At 35.6% G+C, this 18,951-nt stretch overlaps 1 protein-coding gene across 2 annotated transcripts in view; it reads left to right on the top strand.

The window, feature by feature from the left end:
• Positions 1-18,951, top strand: part of ABCC4 (ATP binding cassette subfamily C member 4) — a 182,880-nt gene that overhangs the window by 92,915 nt on the left and 71,014 nt on the right. For both annotated transcript variants that reach the window (XM_039337655.1, XM_039337654.1), the window contains one exon: positions 14,819-14,898. In XM_039337655.1, coding sequence (XP_039193589.1) covers positions 14,819-14,898 — 80 coding nt within the window. The remainder of the gene's footprint in view (positions 1-14,818; positions 14,899-18,951) is intronic.

Raw genomic sequence — 18,951 nt, 5'->3', positions numbered from 1 at the left:
TTTTCAGTGCTGTTGTAACTTTAAACAGCCATTAAACGAATGATTGTAAGTCATGGACTTACTCATGGCTATCTGAATAAACCTGACAATATCATGATCTATATTTCCACTGAGGAAGATACATTAGTGTTTGTTAGATCCTATGAACTCTATGAGCCTAGAGTCTCATCCCTGTTAATCCTCAGAGAGCAAAAAAAGAGGTTTTGATCATCCATACCCAGGGGTCTCTTCTTCCATCCTTTCTCCTCAGAATAAGCCCAGAAATAGGATTGATAGTAAAACTTCCTTTTAAAGAATAAATTATTCTAATTGTTTGGAGGAAAGCCAAATGACTTAGGAAACAGCTGGAATATAATCAAAAGGCCTTATCAAAAACTCGTATGCTTCCCTGAGTATTCTAGGTAGGACAACAAAGAATATTAAATCTCATAATGACAAAACTGCAGTGGATTGAAGATGAAGCAAATCAGTGTTTCGATGCCTGAGGCTGATAGTTTTGTAAGACAGACGTGGTTGTACCAGACAGATAGTCTCTCCCCTCCCCCCCTCTCTCTCCACACATGTGTGAATATCTTCATTCTCAATGTCTTTCTTTGTGCTTCCAAATGTGGCTGCCTGTCCATACTCATATTCTCTCAAATATCATTTTGTGTTTAAATCATAACTTTTAAGCAATGACTTGGGGCCAGAGGATCTCATTACATTTAGATGTGCGACTTAACCTGTTGATAGTTTCTGTTGGAAGAAAATAGCAGAGGGGAGGAATGAAGAAGAGGGAGGACCTTGTCCTTTCTCCAAATCTTTTGTCATGTGATGAGTGAGTGTTTCTGCATGAGCATCTCAGCAGTCTCTCCCTCAGCCAGGTGTTGGTTTGAGAATATATTTGAGGCCTCACAGAGAGAAGAATGCCCTTCCCTCCATTTTGCTTTGCAAGCCAGCTTTTTAAGCAAGTGAATACAATCAATTGAGTTAGAGAGACAGTCAGTGCAGTCCTGTGTGTATTCCTGTGTGATTTTATGCACTTCTTCATTGATATTCTGTTGTCCTTCTCTTATGGAACAAAGGATGGCCAAGCCAAAACATGCTTAACTTCAATAGGATTGCTGTATCATAAGCCTTAGATTTCCCTGGGAACAGTATTTAAGCTGCAGTGTGTGATTACAGTTGTGTATCAAATGTAATTTGGCCTTTTGATGCCGGGATATCACCTCTGTGTACATTGGCAATTTGATAGCTGCTTTTGGGGTACATCGGGAGAACTGGCTGGGCTAAAAAAAAAGGTAAGATCTCTTTTCATGAGACACAACAGGTCTCAGGTATGTGCTACCTTCAGCCCATTTTCTTCCCAGGCAACCATTATTTTCAAGACAAATGAGTACCTTTCTGCCTGAGCTTCTTGGTCTGTCCTGGGACAGCTTGTTCAGCAGAATCGCATCCTCAGTGGCTTCCCGTTTTAATAACCTTCTTGTCAGATGTTCATTATGCCTCATTTTAAGTGTGCATGCCTGTCTGATATCAGATACAGCAATTCTGACTTGCTTATTTGTTATACTAATAATTACTTTATAAACCACAATTGTCTAAGCAGCCTACAAAATAAAGCAAAATAAAAATGGGTGCTTCCGTTATTAGCATCTAAGTCTTGTATGGTACTTTACTACCGGTACTAAAAAAGGGGGAAAGTCCCTCAATCACATAAAAGAGTTAATGACATTATTCTAACCTACAAACACATAATTATTTTGCTTAAGTTTCATTCCTTTTTTTGTGTTTTTGACTGAGATATAATCTACAATCTCAATGATAACCTTCTGCTTTCTTCTGGAGATTGCTAATCAAATAAAAAAAAAGGCTAGTCCTCAATTTACAACCACAATTGAGCCCCAAATTTCTGTTGCTAAGCAAAACCGCTGTTACATGAGTTTTGCCTCATTTTTATGACCTTTCTTGCCACAATTGTTAAGTGATTCACTGTAGTAAGTTACTAAGATGACAGTTAAGTGAATCTGGCTTCCCCATTGACTTTGCTTTTCAGAAGATTGCAAAAGGTAATCAAAGGACCCCGGACACCGCAACTGTTATAAATACATGCCAGTTGCCAAGTGTTCAAATTTTGATCACATGACTATAAGGATGCTGCAGCAGTTGTAAGTGTGAAAAATAGTTATAAGTCACTTTTTTTTGGTGCTGTTGTCACTTTGAACAGTCACTAAACAAATGGCTGTAAGTCAAGCACTATCTGTACAATGGAATAGTGGATAGTCTCCTGAGGAATTTCCTCAGCTATTAATAATTTTAACAAAATATTTCTGTTCCTTTTTAACCAATGTTTCATTTGTATTGACAAGGTTGATTTTGAATAACAAGTTTTTGCTTGATGATAGTACCAACTGGCTAAAATTCAAAAGGACTCAAAGCCCAATGAGCTGTATTAGTTGTACTCCATTTGTAGTGTCTATTTCCCATAATAAAGGAGGAATGGTTTGTGCAAAAGATCATTGAGTACCAATAGAGAAATTGATTAGGAGGAGTAATTATTAGGAGGCCAGCCCATTGCAAGCACAGGAGATTGAAATAAAACTATAATTTTATTCTCTGGGGTGAAGAGACGTATTTTGGACATCAGAACTGAAGTTTTATAGCTTTGTTTATAGATAAAAGATGAGACATGGGAAGAAGAGATTATTTATGATGTTTTAAGAGAAAGTGATAAATTACTAAAATTATAGTTGTGAGGAAAGGGAAGTCATTTATTTCTTTTCTATTTCTTTACTGTATTCATATTTTTCTATTTTTTTTTCTTTTCTGTACCTTTTATTATTTTATTTTTTAGTTTGTAGTAACTTTCTAGTGTAATTATCAATATTGATAAATATTAATATTTATTATTAATAAATATTAATAAATTACTATCTAAAAAAACAGGAGTACTATTGTTATAGCCAACTATGGGGCAAAAACTGAAGTAAATTTTCTTGGACAAATTTCTCCCTCATAATGTAACATTCAAACCTTTCTTTTCCCAGCCTGTGACTAGCTTCTTGTTTGACTGAGAGTCTTGTTCAAATAGTAAATTAATTGAGGATATAAAAACACTACTCATGGGTTTGTTGTGTCCTGAAACTGCTCAGTACCATGGTGCCCACTTACAGAAGCCAGGAGTGTGATTATGTTCTTGTTACTTTCTGTCTTCTGGCACATATTGAGGAGGGCAGAGAAAATTTGCATGTATTTTTCTTATTTGTATTTTGAGGAACCTTGTAGCGTAGCCAGTAATAACTGCATACGCAATGTTAGTAACATATTTTTTAAAAGATAAGATGCCTCTATAAGCATTTATTTATAAGAACATGGAATGGAAACTAGAATAGATCAGTAATTGTCAGCGTTCAAGATACATACATACATATTTTTAGCTTTCTCTATTTTTTTTCAGAAATGAAACTTGGTTCCTTTTATTGCTTGAAACCCAATTTTAATGGTTTTGATGATTTTATGATTGTACTGCGTTGAACTTCACTAGCATTGCTGTGGGGTGTGTTTTCTGTCAGTAATTGATATGGACAAATTCAATTATTTGTCATTGCCTTGAAACTGGAAAATACTTAAAGTAGCAATAAAAACATTTTAATGATGTACCCCCCCCACACACCAGTTTTTCTTAGAGAAGAAGGGATATACACTATAAAAAGCTGTTTAAATATTCCTCTGCAACCAACCTCCTCTAATCTGGAATCATCTAGATCAGAGTTCCCCAATGTTGCCAGCTTTGTGGACCGAAGGGGGGGAGGGAGGGGATGGTTTGCACAAGTGGCTGGCAAGCGTGCACACACACACACAGCTCCATTTTCATGAGCAGCATGCACACATGACTGCTGCTCAAGCAAATGGAGCACACGTGCATGTGCTTGCCCCTTGTTCATGCAAGTGATGCATGTGTGCAAACGCTCACCAGCTGTTTCCACTGCCCAATTGCAAACCTCAGTTGCAGCCCACAAGCTGGGGATCTCTGGTCTACATGTAGCTGACTTGGCTGGGGGAATTCTGGGAACTTGAATTCCAGTTTGGCAGGAGCACCAGAATAAGGAAATACAATACTTTTGTATTGTAAGTATGTGGTGTGGTATGTGGGTACACCTTGGAAGACCAACCAAGGGATCAGATTAAAGGCAAATTAGCTCACAGCTTGATTGTGGGCAGAGCAAGAGACTCAGAAAAGATGCTTAGTAATTTGAGGGCTCTATTTTATTTTCAGAAATTAAAAAAAGACCTGTTTAGTTATATATTGTGACACTTGTTTTGCCAAAAAAAAAATTGTAATGTAATATTAGGTTGGTGGAAGTAAAGATCTCTATGGTTTCATATATTTCATTAACCTTGGTTTGTTGGTTATTATTTTCTTATTAAATTTATATGCTGCCTATCTCGCTATCCATAGGGACTCTGGGCCGCATTATTATCTTGAATGAAAGTTCTAGCTGAGTTGATTTTGTTAATGTTATTGAATTGAATTGGATAGGGAAAGCCCACTTTTCTGTATTAATTTAGAGAAAGTATTCCAACCATACTATATGGTTCTGTGAGGCACAAGCAACCAGACCATACATTTCCATGCTTGCTACTTTATTATATTCTGCCTATTATACAGGAATCTTTTCAGAGTGCTTGCCTCAGCTTGGGAACAGATAGATAAGGCTGTATGGAGCTTGAGAGGTGGGGGTCAGTTCTGGATTTCCCGTGCCTACATAAAGACTGGAGGCTACTTCTGTGCTTGAGGCTTCTCCCCTGCCTGGCTGGGTGTTTCCCAACAGGTTCTAATATTACAGAAAATGCTGATGTGACAAACTGGACATAGGGAAGAAGAAGATGTTAAAAATGTGTGTAGTTTGTTGGACCACATATGAGCCCCTCAGACTGATAATTTGAATGGTCTTTTGCTCAGCTTCTAAACTTTAGTATTTAAGAGTTGAATGGTACCATACTTTTTATTGGGTCCTTTGATGAGAACGCGTGAATGAACTTTTTGAAGCAGATGATTCAATTGTGATGTGTGCTTCCTATTTGGAAGGAAAGATTTGAACATCCACTTTCGAGTGTCAACAGACAGCTGCAAAAGCCAGGCATGGATGTGGTGGCACCACCTGAGCACATTCTGATTCAAGCAATTAAAGCAATTTACAGAGCTTGTAAGAAAAGGATATCACATACTGTCTCCTTTATGAAGAACAAAAGGGTTTAGATCCTTTCACTTCAAGTTTGTACTAACTATTATATAGAGAGGGAGGTTTAATGAATCATTGTTTAACTTAGATATGGCAAAGTGTTTGACTGTAGCATAGTCCCAAATATGTACACAGAACTTTGCTGACAGATCCTTATTTAACTATGACTAATGGACATTGGAAAGGTATTTAATTACTTAGGAAGAAATCTTAAATCTGTCTCTCCCTCTGTGTGTGTGTGTGTGTGTGTGTGTGTGTGTGTGTGTGTATTCCAGTCATATTATTTACTGTGATAGTATTAAGATTTCTGGAATTAATACATTCCTTGTAAAAGCTAACATTCTTTGTACAAGGGGAGCAAGAGTTTGAAAATACCCTAAAAGTATTAGGAAGATATATATTCTGGGTTTAAGCACACTGAAATGTAATGGGATATACCGTAGTTCTTCTGATTTTAGAGCTCTTTTTGTAATGTTCACAAATTGTGTCAAATGTTATAGTTTAAAGAGTAATATGCATCTCCTGTTTTGTCAATAGCAAATGTGTATTTTAATGATAATTTTCCATTATAAAAATGGAGAGATTTTCTCAATCCACTCTCCTTGAAATGCATGTTTTCTTTACATATGCATAACTGTTAACTGTACTAATGTGAAATGTGAAAACTTTTGATCCTGAGAGAGCTTCTTCTGATAATTCAACTCTGTGTTGTTTATCCTTTACAGTAAAGTCATAGTGATTAATGTGATTTCCTTTTTTCATTTTTCATGGACCAGTAGAGTAGATTGGGTTGAACAAAAGGATTTTGACTTTCTTTAATATGTCACATTATATTAATAAGGTAGAGGGGTACAGATGAAATGTATCTTTGAGTGAAATGATATAGCAAAATGGAGAAGTTGTTGGCCATTTCATATATTTTAATTTAATCCATTGAATTATAAACATTCTCTTGATGCATTACGCTTTTCAAAATTGTAATATATTTAAACATCAAAGGTCTCTTTGTGGTGTTCTGTAGATCAATATTCCTCAACCTTGCTGGCTGGGGAATTCTGGGAATTGAAATCCCTACATCTTGTCAAGATTGAGTAGCACTGCTATAGTCCATCTAGGCAGCTACTACTATAAACTAATCTACTTGAGCCGAGGTGGCGCAGCAGTTAGAGTGCAGTACTGCAGGCCACTTTAGCTGACTGTGTTCAGCAGGTCAGTGGTTCAAATCTCACCGGCTCAAAGTTGACTCAGCCTTCCATCCTTCTGAGGTAGGTAAAATGAGGACCCAGATTGTTGGGGGCAATGTGAATATATATATATATACATTGCTTACTGTATACACTGCTTAGAGAGTGCTTACACTTAAAAGTGGTATATAAGTCTCATAAATAAAATAAATAAAATAAAGACTTGGAGCTGCCTTTAAAGAATATTTAGAAATCACAGTTTCAAAATGCCACAACCCACATACTTTTAAGCTCCTGTCATTGGGAGCACATAACATTGTTTTTGCAAAGGATTACATTGGTTGCATGGCTTGTCAACTAGACACCTTCAGGACCACCTTTTCCAGCTATTTTGGCCCCTCTGATTAGTTCTAGAAATTGCTGCAAGTCTCACATTTGTATGGGTAACACCTGAGTTAAGAAGCTGCTACAGGTAGTCCTTGTGTTAGATCACAATGGAGCCCAGAATTTCTGTTGCTAAGTAGGACAGTTGTTAAATAAATTGTGCCCCATTTTATGATCATTTTTGCCTCCCTCTTAAGCTAATCACTGCAGCTGTTCAATGAATCATGTGTTTGTTAAGTGAATCTGGCTTTCCCTATTGACTTTACTTGTCGGAAGCCAGGTGGGAAGGTTACAAATGGTGATCACATGACCCTGGGACAGTGCAACTGTCATAAATACATGTCGGTTGCCAAGCAACCAAATTTTGTTCATGTGACCAGGGGGATGCTCTAATGCTCGTAAGTGTGAAAACCAGTCATAAATTGCTTTTTTCAAAGCCGTTGTACAGTAACTTTAAATGGTCCCTAAACGAATGGCTGTACTATGCTTTTTTGTTGTAATGTGATTGTTATGGAATTTGTTCCCTGTAAAGTCAGGCTGACTCACTCTTTGTTGGTTTTTTGCAAGCTTCCAAAGATGGAACCTTTTGAGAGCCCTCCTCTGATTTGACGTGCTGTTCCAATATTTTCCACTGTAGATTGTGGTATTTTTTTAAAAAAATTATACTGGATTTGTATTACATATTTTATGTGAGCCACCAATACTTGTTTTTAATTGCAGCAAACATTCAAGTATGTTTAAGAAATGAATAAATGTATCCCCTTGGACATCCATCTCTGCTAAGGGTGTAATTCCAGAAAGGCCATTGGCCTGCATATGGACTTCTTTAGAACTTGGTATAGTTTTCATTATTTGCTGCATGTTTACAAAAGATAGGCTTGTTTTGTTAAGCAAAATAGTTTCAAAATTGTTATCCTGCTCTAGAGCGAAGCTTTCCGAATGATGTATCATTGAATCCCTGCTACATTTGTATTTATAATTGTGTTCATGTACCAGTTCTTTCCAAATCGTATGCTTCTACTCATTGTTCCAAAAATTAACACGTGAATTAGTCAGATTAAAAGGGCTGTTTATTTTTTTTACGGATCATTTTTCTAGCCTGAATAATTCCCATTCCCTTGATTTTTAAAGCAAAACTACTTTTTCCCTACTAGAATTTCTGGCAAACATTCTTTTTAAAATACTGCATTACTTAACAAAAGTAATGCAAGCCCGACATCAAAGCTACAGTTTGTTGGAGTTGATTAGCAACTTGATTACCCATGAGAACTAAGTAGTCATTTTAAAATGGGAATATTGCATATAAATAATCTTCCTTTTGGAATGATTAGTACAGCTATTGGCTAGGCTTGATACTCACTTGGCTCTGAAGCAAAATTATATTATTCTGGCACTCATTAACAGTTCTCATAACTTTAGATGTTATTTTACACCATCCTAGTTCGGCTTAGAGAGCCAAAAAAGAGGTTTTTCAGTATTTATCTCATAACCTGTATTTATTGCAAGCTTTGAAAAGTTTATGGAGGGACTAATAAATTTGTAAAGGAAAAAAATCCAGCTAAAGCATACTTTAGAGGTTTGGCTATAACTTACATGGCGAAAAAGAATAAAGAAAAAAAGCAACAACAAACCAAGTTAAAGGAGGAATTTATAAAATTGGAATCAGAACTACAAAGATATCCACAAAAGAAAACTCTTAAAAAGCAAATGGAAATAATAAAACACAAACTTAGCAGAGGCTGAAAAAAATGGCCCAACAAATTAAAAGGGCAAAACAAAACTTTTTTGAAAATGCTAATAAACCAGGTAGGTGGTTAGCATACAAATTGAAAAAAGAAAGAGAAAAAACTGATAAATAAATTGCAAGATTCAAAAGGCAATTTACAATTTCAAAATGACATAATTAAAAAAAAAAGAATTTTGTGAGACACTTTATGACACAGAAGAAACTTCTCAAGAAAAAATAAAGCAATACATTAAAAAAGCTGATTTACCAAAAATTTCAGGGAACACCCAAAACATGTTAAATGAAAAAAATAATCAAAGATAGAGGTAACAGAGATTTTAAAAAGGCAAAAAAATGATAAGACCCCAGGTCCAGATGGGTTACCTGCAGAGTTTTATAAATGCCTACAAGATACATTAAGCCCATTAATGAAAGAACTATGTAATGAGGTACTTTTAGAGGCTAAAATACCAAATACTTGGATAGAAGCCAACATTACTTTAATACCCAAAGAAGATTCAGATTTGACACAGATAAAGAGTTATAGACCAATATCTCTATTGGCTTCAAAATCTAAGGGACTGGTTTGGACAAAACTCAGCAGCACTTTTTCGCGTGGCTGCTGATAAAAACAGGATCACCAACATGATCGCCAACGTCTGATAACGGATATGGCACAAGAAGAAGATCTTTATTAAACATGGGCTATAAAATTTTTGCTTCAATAATAGCAGAAAAATTAAAGAGATTTTTGATTGAATTTATACATACAGACCAAAATGGATTTTTACCTAAGAGACAAATAAAAAATAATTTAAGAATGATTTTAGATACTTTGGAATACTATGAAATGCACCCTGGTGCTAATATTTCTAGATGCATGGAAGAGTTTTGATAACGTAAATTGGCAATTTATGATTCAACAACTAAACAAAATGGACTTTGGAGAAAACTTTATAAATATAATTAAAACAATTTATCATAGACAAATAACTAAATTAATCATAAATGGAGATTTTTACAGAAAATTTTAATATTAAAAGCACAAGACAAGGATGTCCATTATCCCCATTATTATTCATATTAACACTGGAAGTATTGAATAGAAATATTAGGCAAGACCTAGAAATTAAAGGAATGGAGATAAAAGATGAAAAATATAAACTACAAGCATTTGCGGATAACTTGATTTTTATATTAGAAGAGCCACTTGAGACAAGCTTCAGACTTTTGAAATAGATAGAAGAGTTTGGAGAAGTGGCAGGACTGAAAATAAATAGAGAAAAGACCAAAGTGATAATCAAACACCTTAGAGATAAACAACAAAATCAATTGTCAGAAGAAACAGATCTTCAAATAATTAAGAAAGTTAAATACTTGGGGATATACTTAACAGCAAGATGTGCAACAATAAAAGAAGACAACTATGTAAAATTATTAAAACAAATAAAACTAGACTTGGAAAAATGGAAAAATCTACAACTTTCAATGCTAGGGAGAATAGCAACAGTGAAGATGAATATTTTACCAAGATTACTCTTTTTATTTCAAACAATACCTATAAAACTGGGGGAAAATTCTTTGATGAATTAAATACACTTATCTTGAAATTTATTTGGCAAGGTTAAAAGCCAGAATTAAGATTGAAAATGCTACAAGAAGCGAAAGAAAATGGAGGATTCGGGCTGCCAGATTGGGCTTTATATTATCAAGCATCTGTATTAACATGGTTAAAAGAATAGATAACACTTAGACATAAAAGATTAGTATACCTAGAGGGGCATGACCTACAACTTGGATGGCATGTCTTCCTATGGTATGGAAAGAATAAAATAGATACTTTCAAAACCACTATATAAGAAATACACTTCTAGAATGTGAAAAGGTAAAAGCGAAAATTTACATGAAAATACCTGGATGGCTTTCAACAATGGAAGCGTTTGTTCACCCAAACTTAATTAACTATGAGAAAATTGTGACTTATAAAGACATTTTGAATATTGAAGAGAAACCAAAATCTAGACAAGAATTGGAAGAACAGGGCATTGATCTATCATGGTGGCCACACCTGCAAATTCAAACGAGATATGAAAAAGATGCTAAAACATCTGGGTTTTATAAAGAACAAACAGAATTTGACCAGATACTATTGACATCAGATGAAAAATTGATTAGGAAACTGCATAAAATATACGTTAAGTTTAAAGATGGAAGAAAAACTACTAACTGCAGCGAGAATTGTATTTGCTCAACTTTGGAAAGATGAAGAGATAATTAAGAAAATCTTGGACTATGCAGAAATGGACAGACTTACACTGAAAATGAAACAGAAAGAAGATTCAGAATACTTTAGAACATGGGATACATTTTACCAATGGCTAAAAAAATGAGGTAAAGAGAAAGGAGTTTAATATGTATTAGTAAGCTAAATATTGGAACCCAGACAACATGTTGCTGATAAAATATTAAGGATTTGTGATTATAAAATAATAATAAAATATTGTTAAAAAAAGAGAAAAGTTTATGGAGGGACTAATAAATTTGTAAAGGAAAAAAATCCCATCCTCTTTGAAAGAGAATGAAATAGGACCTGACATGCTTTGCTTTATGGACATTTATCCCATATTCCAGAAGTCACCAAGTGTTGTTGTTTGGCGGACTGGAGGAAAAGGGAGGGGAAAGCATTTTACATGTGTATGTATACGCATGGGGCTGTGAGCACGCATGTGCCGCAAATGGGATGAGGCTAGTGCCCACATGATACTCAGTAGCCCTGCCCTGTTCTTGCATGGCACAGCGCCTTGTTTCTGCACCCTGCAGTGCAGTGGCCATTTTTGCGCCTTGCAGTGTGGTAGTGGCCCGTTTGTGTGCCCCATGATGTGGTGGTGCCCTGTTTTTGCACCCCATGGTGTGGCAGTGGCCCATTTCCATACCCCACGGGGCATCATCATCCATTTTTGTGCCTTGCAGCACATTGTCATCCGGTTTTTGCACTCCGCAATGTGTCATGCCCATTTTTCGCAGGGCATGTCGACATCCCATTTTCACACCCCGAGGCACAGTGGCATCCTGTTTTTATGCCCTGTAGTACAGCGTCCTGTTTTTGTGCCCCATGGTGCTAGTGCAAGTGAGGGGGTGTAGGCGCACACGTGCGCACACTAGCCAGCCTGTCCCGTGGCCCGGTGGCCAGCAAGCCTTGGTCCACTACCAGGCCTCATATTCCACAGGCCTGCTTGTGGTTCACATACAGTTTTTCCATATGTCTCAAGAAACAAATATGTATGTGACAGGTTATATATGACAGCCCATAATTTTCAATAAAGAGGCCTTTTGTTGGAGTGGATTAATTCAAGATTATGACGATCATCATTATTATCATCTGCTGTGGAGTTTATGCCTAAACTGACTCAGTTTAAGTTTTATGCATGCCAGCAAACATTAGCAGAAGTTAACAAGTTCATATATTTGAAAAAGTTTTTTTTTTTAAATTATGAGAAATAAAAACCTCAGGCTAATATGAAGAGTAATCAGCTTATAACCTGCCATACTATAATATTTGCTATTAGATGATAATAGCTTCTTCTAAGTAGTAGAAATGTTGGCATTTATTTACCACACAAACAGAAATTGCAGAACTGGAATTTCCAAATAGGATGGCTAGGAATTCTTCTTGTTGTAATCCCTACATCTAGAACAGAGGTCCTCAACGTTTTGGGCATCAGGGACCAGTTACACGTAGAGAGGTTTTTCCGTGGACCGGAGGGTGTGTTTTTGTATGCTGCCTGCATCCCATGGATAGGACTTTGTTTGTTTGTGTGGCCCGGTTGCTGGCATGCCATGGCCCAGTACTGGTCCACAGACCAGGGGATGGGGACCCCTGATTTAGAGGGTACAACATTTGAGTCACAGGGAAAAATCTTCCCACTATATGACTGGTTTATCATCTATGTGGCCCTACAACCTCTGCTAAAGATGAGGAATTGTCATTTTTAACAAAACACACAAAAAAATGAAAATAGAAAAATTAAACATAGATTCTAATTATATTAACTGTATCAGAAAAGGAAGGCTGTAAATGTAAGATACAAATAATGCATTCATTTTGTTATATATCCTTAATTTGAATAAATGTAAATATAAATCTAATTCAATGAAATTTAAATGGTAGTGGTTTTTTCTTTGTCCAGTTTTGCCTTTTGGAGTGTACTCTTTATCATGCAACTTAAAGAGACATTAAATTAGTTGTCTTGGTTTGTTGTCTAAATTGTTTTTAACTGATTGATTTTCACATTTGAATTTGAATTTCTTGTCAAGAAATTCAAGGCATGGAATTCGTATTCTCCATTTAGGTTTTGCAATTTAAATAATTCATCAGATCTGGAATTAATTAGAATAGCTGTTCTAAATTTGAAAGAATGTACTAAGATTTTTTTAGTGTCTTTTGTATCTTTTTGGGATGTCTTTGTGGCAAGTGTACATATTCCATTGCAATCAGTTACCTGACATTGTGCTGTAGGTACTTTCTCTGAAAAATGTCCTGAACGTAACCTCTTCTCCCAAACTTTCCACAATATTGTGTCCATTCATAATTATTATTTATTCAGGTGAACAATATTGTGTCACCTTTCAGATTCTTTGAATGTTCTACTGATACGTAAAGGGAATCTGAAGGAACAAGCAACCAACATTTCATAAACAAAGTAACAAGAACAATAATAATAGGGTTGGAAGGGACCTTTGAGGTCTTCTAGTCCTTTGAGGTCTTCTAGTCCAACTCTATACCATTTCAGATAAATGGTTGTCCAATCTCTTCTTAAAAACTTCCAGTGTTGGAGCATTCACAACTTCTGAAGACAAGCTGTTCCACTGATTAATTGTTCTCACTGTCATCTAATATGCTACAAGTCAGCATAATGACTTCCTTTCATTCAATTCAGAATGATAACAACAATCAGTTGTGTAAATACTTAATTAAACATTAACACTGTTTTGGACCAGTCCTGTCCTTGTATAAATCTCACAGAGGTTGGTTAGCTCCATCAGAGTGAGTTATATCATTCATCATTGAAGAAAAAAAATGAAGATCTTCCTGTAGCTTTGAGGCACCACCAGTTCACTCAAACATTTGAAATGGTGGAGTTTTCTGACAACACAAATCTCTCCAACTTGAAAAAAATCATTTCAAATGTGCACAGCAAATGTCACTGATGGGGGAAACTGTTAACACAGTCACAAGTGCTCTTTTGATGTCTTCTTGTTATGTCATAATAATTTTGATGTAGTAGTATGTTCTCTGAGCATTTCCCTGGTATAGGTCCAATTGGAAAGGGCCATCTAGGTCATTGAATTCAACCCCATGCTCGGGTTGAACTGGGAATTCCTACTCATCAGGAATCCAGATTAAAGCTTCCTAGACCAGATGGTTGTCTAACCTCTGCTTGATCAGATCACATGAGGGGGAGCTTGTCACCCATGTAGATAAAGTTTGGTATTAACTGGTCAGTTTTTTGAGAGATCTGCACAGCTTTGCAAAATGTTAACTGCAAAATGTTAACATGCTTCTCCAAAGTTCCACTTTGTCATAAATTTTTTAAAGGAATATTTCTAAGCAATTAAAAATAGGATTGTAGCTTTTAATTTCATCAGAAATGTTATTCATGTAGGAAAGAAGAAATCTGTGTTTCATTCACTGATATTATGTTACTCCATGTCCATTAGTTTACTTGAGCTAGACTTGTATGGTTGGATATCTATTCATTCCTGGAACTTATTTTCATTAATCAAACTATTAAAAATGATTTCAAAAATACCTGTAGCTGTTAGAGCGGCATACCTTACAGTTTAGCCACCTATACAATATAAGTATCTTCAGACTTACTAAAAGGTCTATCACTGCTAAAAAAGAAAGTAGGTATATAATTTATTTTCTTACTTCATGATCATCCTAAAATTTTGGTTACTATAAAAATTAATTATTTAGACCATTGAACAAAATGTATTATTCTGCACAGATTTAAATTAGTTTGAGCTTGAAATGTATGTATTGCATGTGTATCCTGCTTATTTTGAAGCAATTGGAAGTGGCTAATATAACAATTGTTATTTGACTGGAACTTCTATAAGTCTTTAGTCTTGAAGACATCTTTCTCAGAGGAACAAATACTCTTAGATGTATTTCCAAGCAAACACATTCAGACCGAGGTCCACATTTATTTTCTCCATTCTCATTTTTTAAAGGTTGAAAGACACTTTTTTTTCCATTTTTTTATCAAATAACCCTCAGTTTTGTTGTTTTCTTATAGGAAGAATCCTAAACCGTTTCTCCAAAGATATTGGCCATTTGGATGACTTATTGCCATTAACATTCTTGGACTTTGTACAGGTAATCTAAGAATGGACTTTTATAAAACTGGGCTTGAGGTATTCTAGGTCTTGATGACACTTGTGTTTGTGTGTGTGTGTATAATGAGTTTAGTGAAAGTACTTGTTTGAGAAGGGTGTAGTCCAAAACTGTGAAACAAGTGGTAGTGACTGGGGAGAAGAAATGAGTAATAAGTGGCTGGTGGGAGTGGCTCTTAACAGTTTACCATTATGTCAAGGTTTCAGTATGTAGTAGTTTAATGCCTGGTAAGTTGTGCCTAGTTTGCCTTTGAGACATTTGGCAAGCTTTCTGCAGTATTATGAAACATATCCACAGTAAAGGAACAATCAGCTCACATGAAAAGATAGCACTGATTAACCTAATTATGCATGTACTTCCTCAAAGAAGCCAATGTTTACTTTAGCTGTTTGGGATTGAAATAGGTGTGGTTATTTACAAAGAAGAGATTAGTAATAATAGGGCTGAAAATAATAGCTTCAATGGAAACAAAAGAAAGAAATATTATAAATACAAAAAGGTTGTCTTAAGTATAAATCAGGGAAGTAGTAATGGATTAATTTGTGGCAAAATATCTGGGCTTCAGGAGAGTCTCAAATGTCTTTTCTGGAGACTATGTAGGAAGCCCAACATAGGAATTTACTTCCCCACTTATAATATGGTCTTGTTTGGGAGACCCTCGTAGTTCTTAAGCCCTCAGCTGGTGATAACAGCCTAGTGCTTGAGCTCAAAAATCTAAGTAGGTTTGAATTTAATTACACTTGAATAGGAAATCAATCCTGAAAGCTGCAATTTTCATAACAACACAAACATGGACATATTCTTATCAGGAATTAAGTGAACTCAATGAAGAGTTTACTAGTGACATCTAGATATTACCATGTAGCCAGACTGTGTTACCTATATGTTTATATTTATCTGAAGGGTAGGCCATATTGATAGTGAGCATAGTTGCAGAGCTGCATTGGTAAGATTAACACTTATTCCATTACCACATTTATTTCCAAAGTTAGTTGGTACTTATCTAATCTAGCAATAGATTCAGAAGACAGATTAAATTGTCTGTGCATTGAATAGTTATATATTCTTGGCCATTACCAGCAATCTGTTAAGACTTAACTTCTGTTCTTTTCCTTGTTTTTAAAGAAAATTAGTCTTGTGTCTACAATAACAGAAGAGAGGGGAAAGCCCAACATTTTCTGAGGGTTTTAGCTTTGATCTTTAAAGCTGCAGTCCAACAGATTTTAGAAAAGTATTCCTTTGTGGAAATCTGCTTTATAAGCTTTTTTATTTTTGAATGGTCATAACACAGTATGTTGAACTCTAAAACTCACATATTGAAACATACAAGAAAATCAGCCCTTTGTAGCAAATGACCAGATAGGATCTTGGCCATTTTATTTCATTTCCGATATGGGGCTTCTTCAGATATGAAAGCACAGGCCTTGATCTGTAGGCAAATTGATCTCTTTAATCATATGAATGCTTGTTGGGCATAATTTACTTTATTTCATATTGGTATCTCCTCCAAAATTTACAGTCTAGGAAAACGATGCAACAATTCTAAAAAAACATTATGCTTAGCAAAGGAGCATGGTACAAAGTACAAAGCCCTGAATTTTTATGTCTCTCGTTCCTACTGTTAGCAGTTCTGCATTTTATACTCTAAGACAGTGGTTCTCAACCTTTTTAATGCCGCGACCCCAACCGGTCATAAGTCGAGGACTACTCAACCGGTCGTAAGTCGAGGACTACTCAACTGGTGCAGCACCGTTTGCAGAATGGGACTTTTGGCAGGCTCAGCAGGGCAGAGACAGCCTGGACAATTCCTATTGGCTTTTGAAAGCCAATAGAATTAGACTCTATTCAAGAGAGTCTATTCTATTGGCTTTCAAAAGCCAATAGAATAAAAGGGAGTAACACAGCTAAGGAAAAGGGGGAAAAATGGCGGACTGCATTGTTTGGCGACCCCCGTGAAATGGTCGTTCGACCCCAAATGGGGTCCCGACCCACAGGTTGAGAACCACTGCTCTAAGATACAATGCAAGGATTTGTTTTGTCTTCAGATGAATGGACTTTTCTTGATGTGTACTTGATTTAATGATCCAGTGCACCTTGAACAGTTAGAGTCAGACTAATTTTAATCCTATTAATTTTAGTCAGTTTACTACATCAGCCTAAGGACCAAGTGACTCTCCTAGTTTAAGAGATCAAAAATGAATTCTGTGTTCCCTTTTCTAGCACAAAATCCTTATTTTTTATTTATCTGAAGTAAGGTAACTAAAAACCCTCCAGATTTAATGCTAGTGAGCAGTCCCTTTCAGGTAGCATTTAAAAAAATGTAGACTGATCAGTAACTGTTTTACATAACTAGCCCAACCACCTAAAGAAGGCTCTGACAAGGCTGAATTTCTTCACAGTTTTGTCCCTGATATTTTTGTCAGTGAAAAACATAATAATTCTTAAATCGGCTCCTTTGTAACCATACTTCTGAAATGATGTATGGGATGTTACCAGCTTTCAGTTTATATACTCCCTCCTTAAAAATTTCCCTCTCTTAATTGTGGACTGCATTGATTTAGCTGAAGTATTTTAGTTGAATTGTGAAGGGCTTCTGGTTTATTTGTGTCTGGAGAAGCCCAGGTTTGTACAATAGATCCCTATTATTGAATATAATAAAGATCTTTTGTCGTTTGTTTTGTTTGCAGGTGTCTTTTATAAGAGAACCTCTAATCTCTTCAGGAAGAAATATTTTCTCTTTCTTTAAAAAAAAGGGGAGGGGGGGAATCAGTATTAACTGAGAATAAAAGCACTGAGCCTTTGCTATTGTTGTTGACAATTTGAGAGACATTTCCCAATAGTCATTGTTCAAATGGTTGTCAGGAGGAATCAAGTAAAACTCAATAAACAATGCTGTAACCAGTTCCTCACACTTTGTGTGCAGAAGCTTTTCTTGAGACGATTTGCATTGAAGAAGTAGTTCATTTTCCAAGTTGTGGTAGGGTCATTTAGACTCATTCCAGGGTTGTTGTTTTTTGCTTTTCCAGCAGTTGAATATTTTAGTTTTGCACAAATAAATCTATCTATATGTAGACTAGAGGAAATTTTTCCTCTCACCCAATTGTGCAGTAAATGCTAGAATGTTGCTGTGACCTTTAGCAGTATCTTTGAAAAAGTGCTAGTTTGTTTTCAATGGAATTTATTTACATGATAATGTATATTACTGAAAATGATTACCAGAGAGTAAGTTTCCTTGTAGTTGATGGTTCTACTTTTTAATTATTTTGTTATGCTTTGCAAAATACTATTAAAATTGCCACATGCACAATGCAATTCTATGTATCCTTAGCCAGGGATAACTCATACAGTGTTTAATCTTGTTTAGGACTGCAAGCTTAAATATTTTAAAAGAACTGGAGCTGTAAAAATTTAAGAGTACAGTAATCCTTTGACTCTATACTGCCATTTCTAAAAATTATTCACTAATAAATTATGCCAAATGTGCTAATCAAATTTTTTCCCCATTTCCTTTTTATATATCCATATTTTCCTCCCTCTTTTACCTCCTGTTTTAAACATTGCATGGGTATGTTTCTTTCTTTCTAAAAGTGTTAACATTATCTTGCAAGGCATTTTCAGATTCTCTTTAACGCAGCATACTGACTGGAGGGTTTTGCAGAATATTTGGAAATATACATCTGTTAACTTTAATTTATGTTCTTGCCCCTTCTAAATGTTGCATTAAAAAAAATCTTAAGATTTTGTTTTGATTCTGGGGGAACATTGTGTGCTATCTGCAGCTGCCCTTGAATGAGAAAGAAAAGGCCAGTGATTTATTGAAGCCGGTGAATTGAAAAACCCCTTTTTCCCTCCCCAAAATCAACAGCTTGACTGAGTTTAAATAAGTGACTTTTCATATCCTTTCATTGCACACAAAGACCTAATCCTGAGACTACTTGAGCCACCAATGTAGACTGTGGACAAGACCACCACTGGAAATGTCATCCCTTCTCACCACACACAAAAAACACATTGACTGCAGCTTTTATGAAGTGA

This window comes from Crotalus tigris, unplaced genomic scaffold, assembly GCF_016545835.1.
Source record: "Crotalus tigris isolate CLP2741 ecotype Arizona unplaced genomic scaffold, ASM1654583v1 scf7180000017685.4511686, whole genome shotgun sequence".
In the NCBI taxonomy this organism is placed as follows: Eukaryota; Metazoa; Chordata; class Lepidosauria; order Squamata; family Viperidae; genus Crotalus; species Crotalus tigris.
The sequence above is the reverse complement of the archived record's forward strand: the minus strand, read 5'-3'. Positions and strand labels throughout refer to the sequence as shown.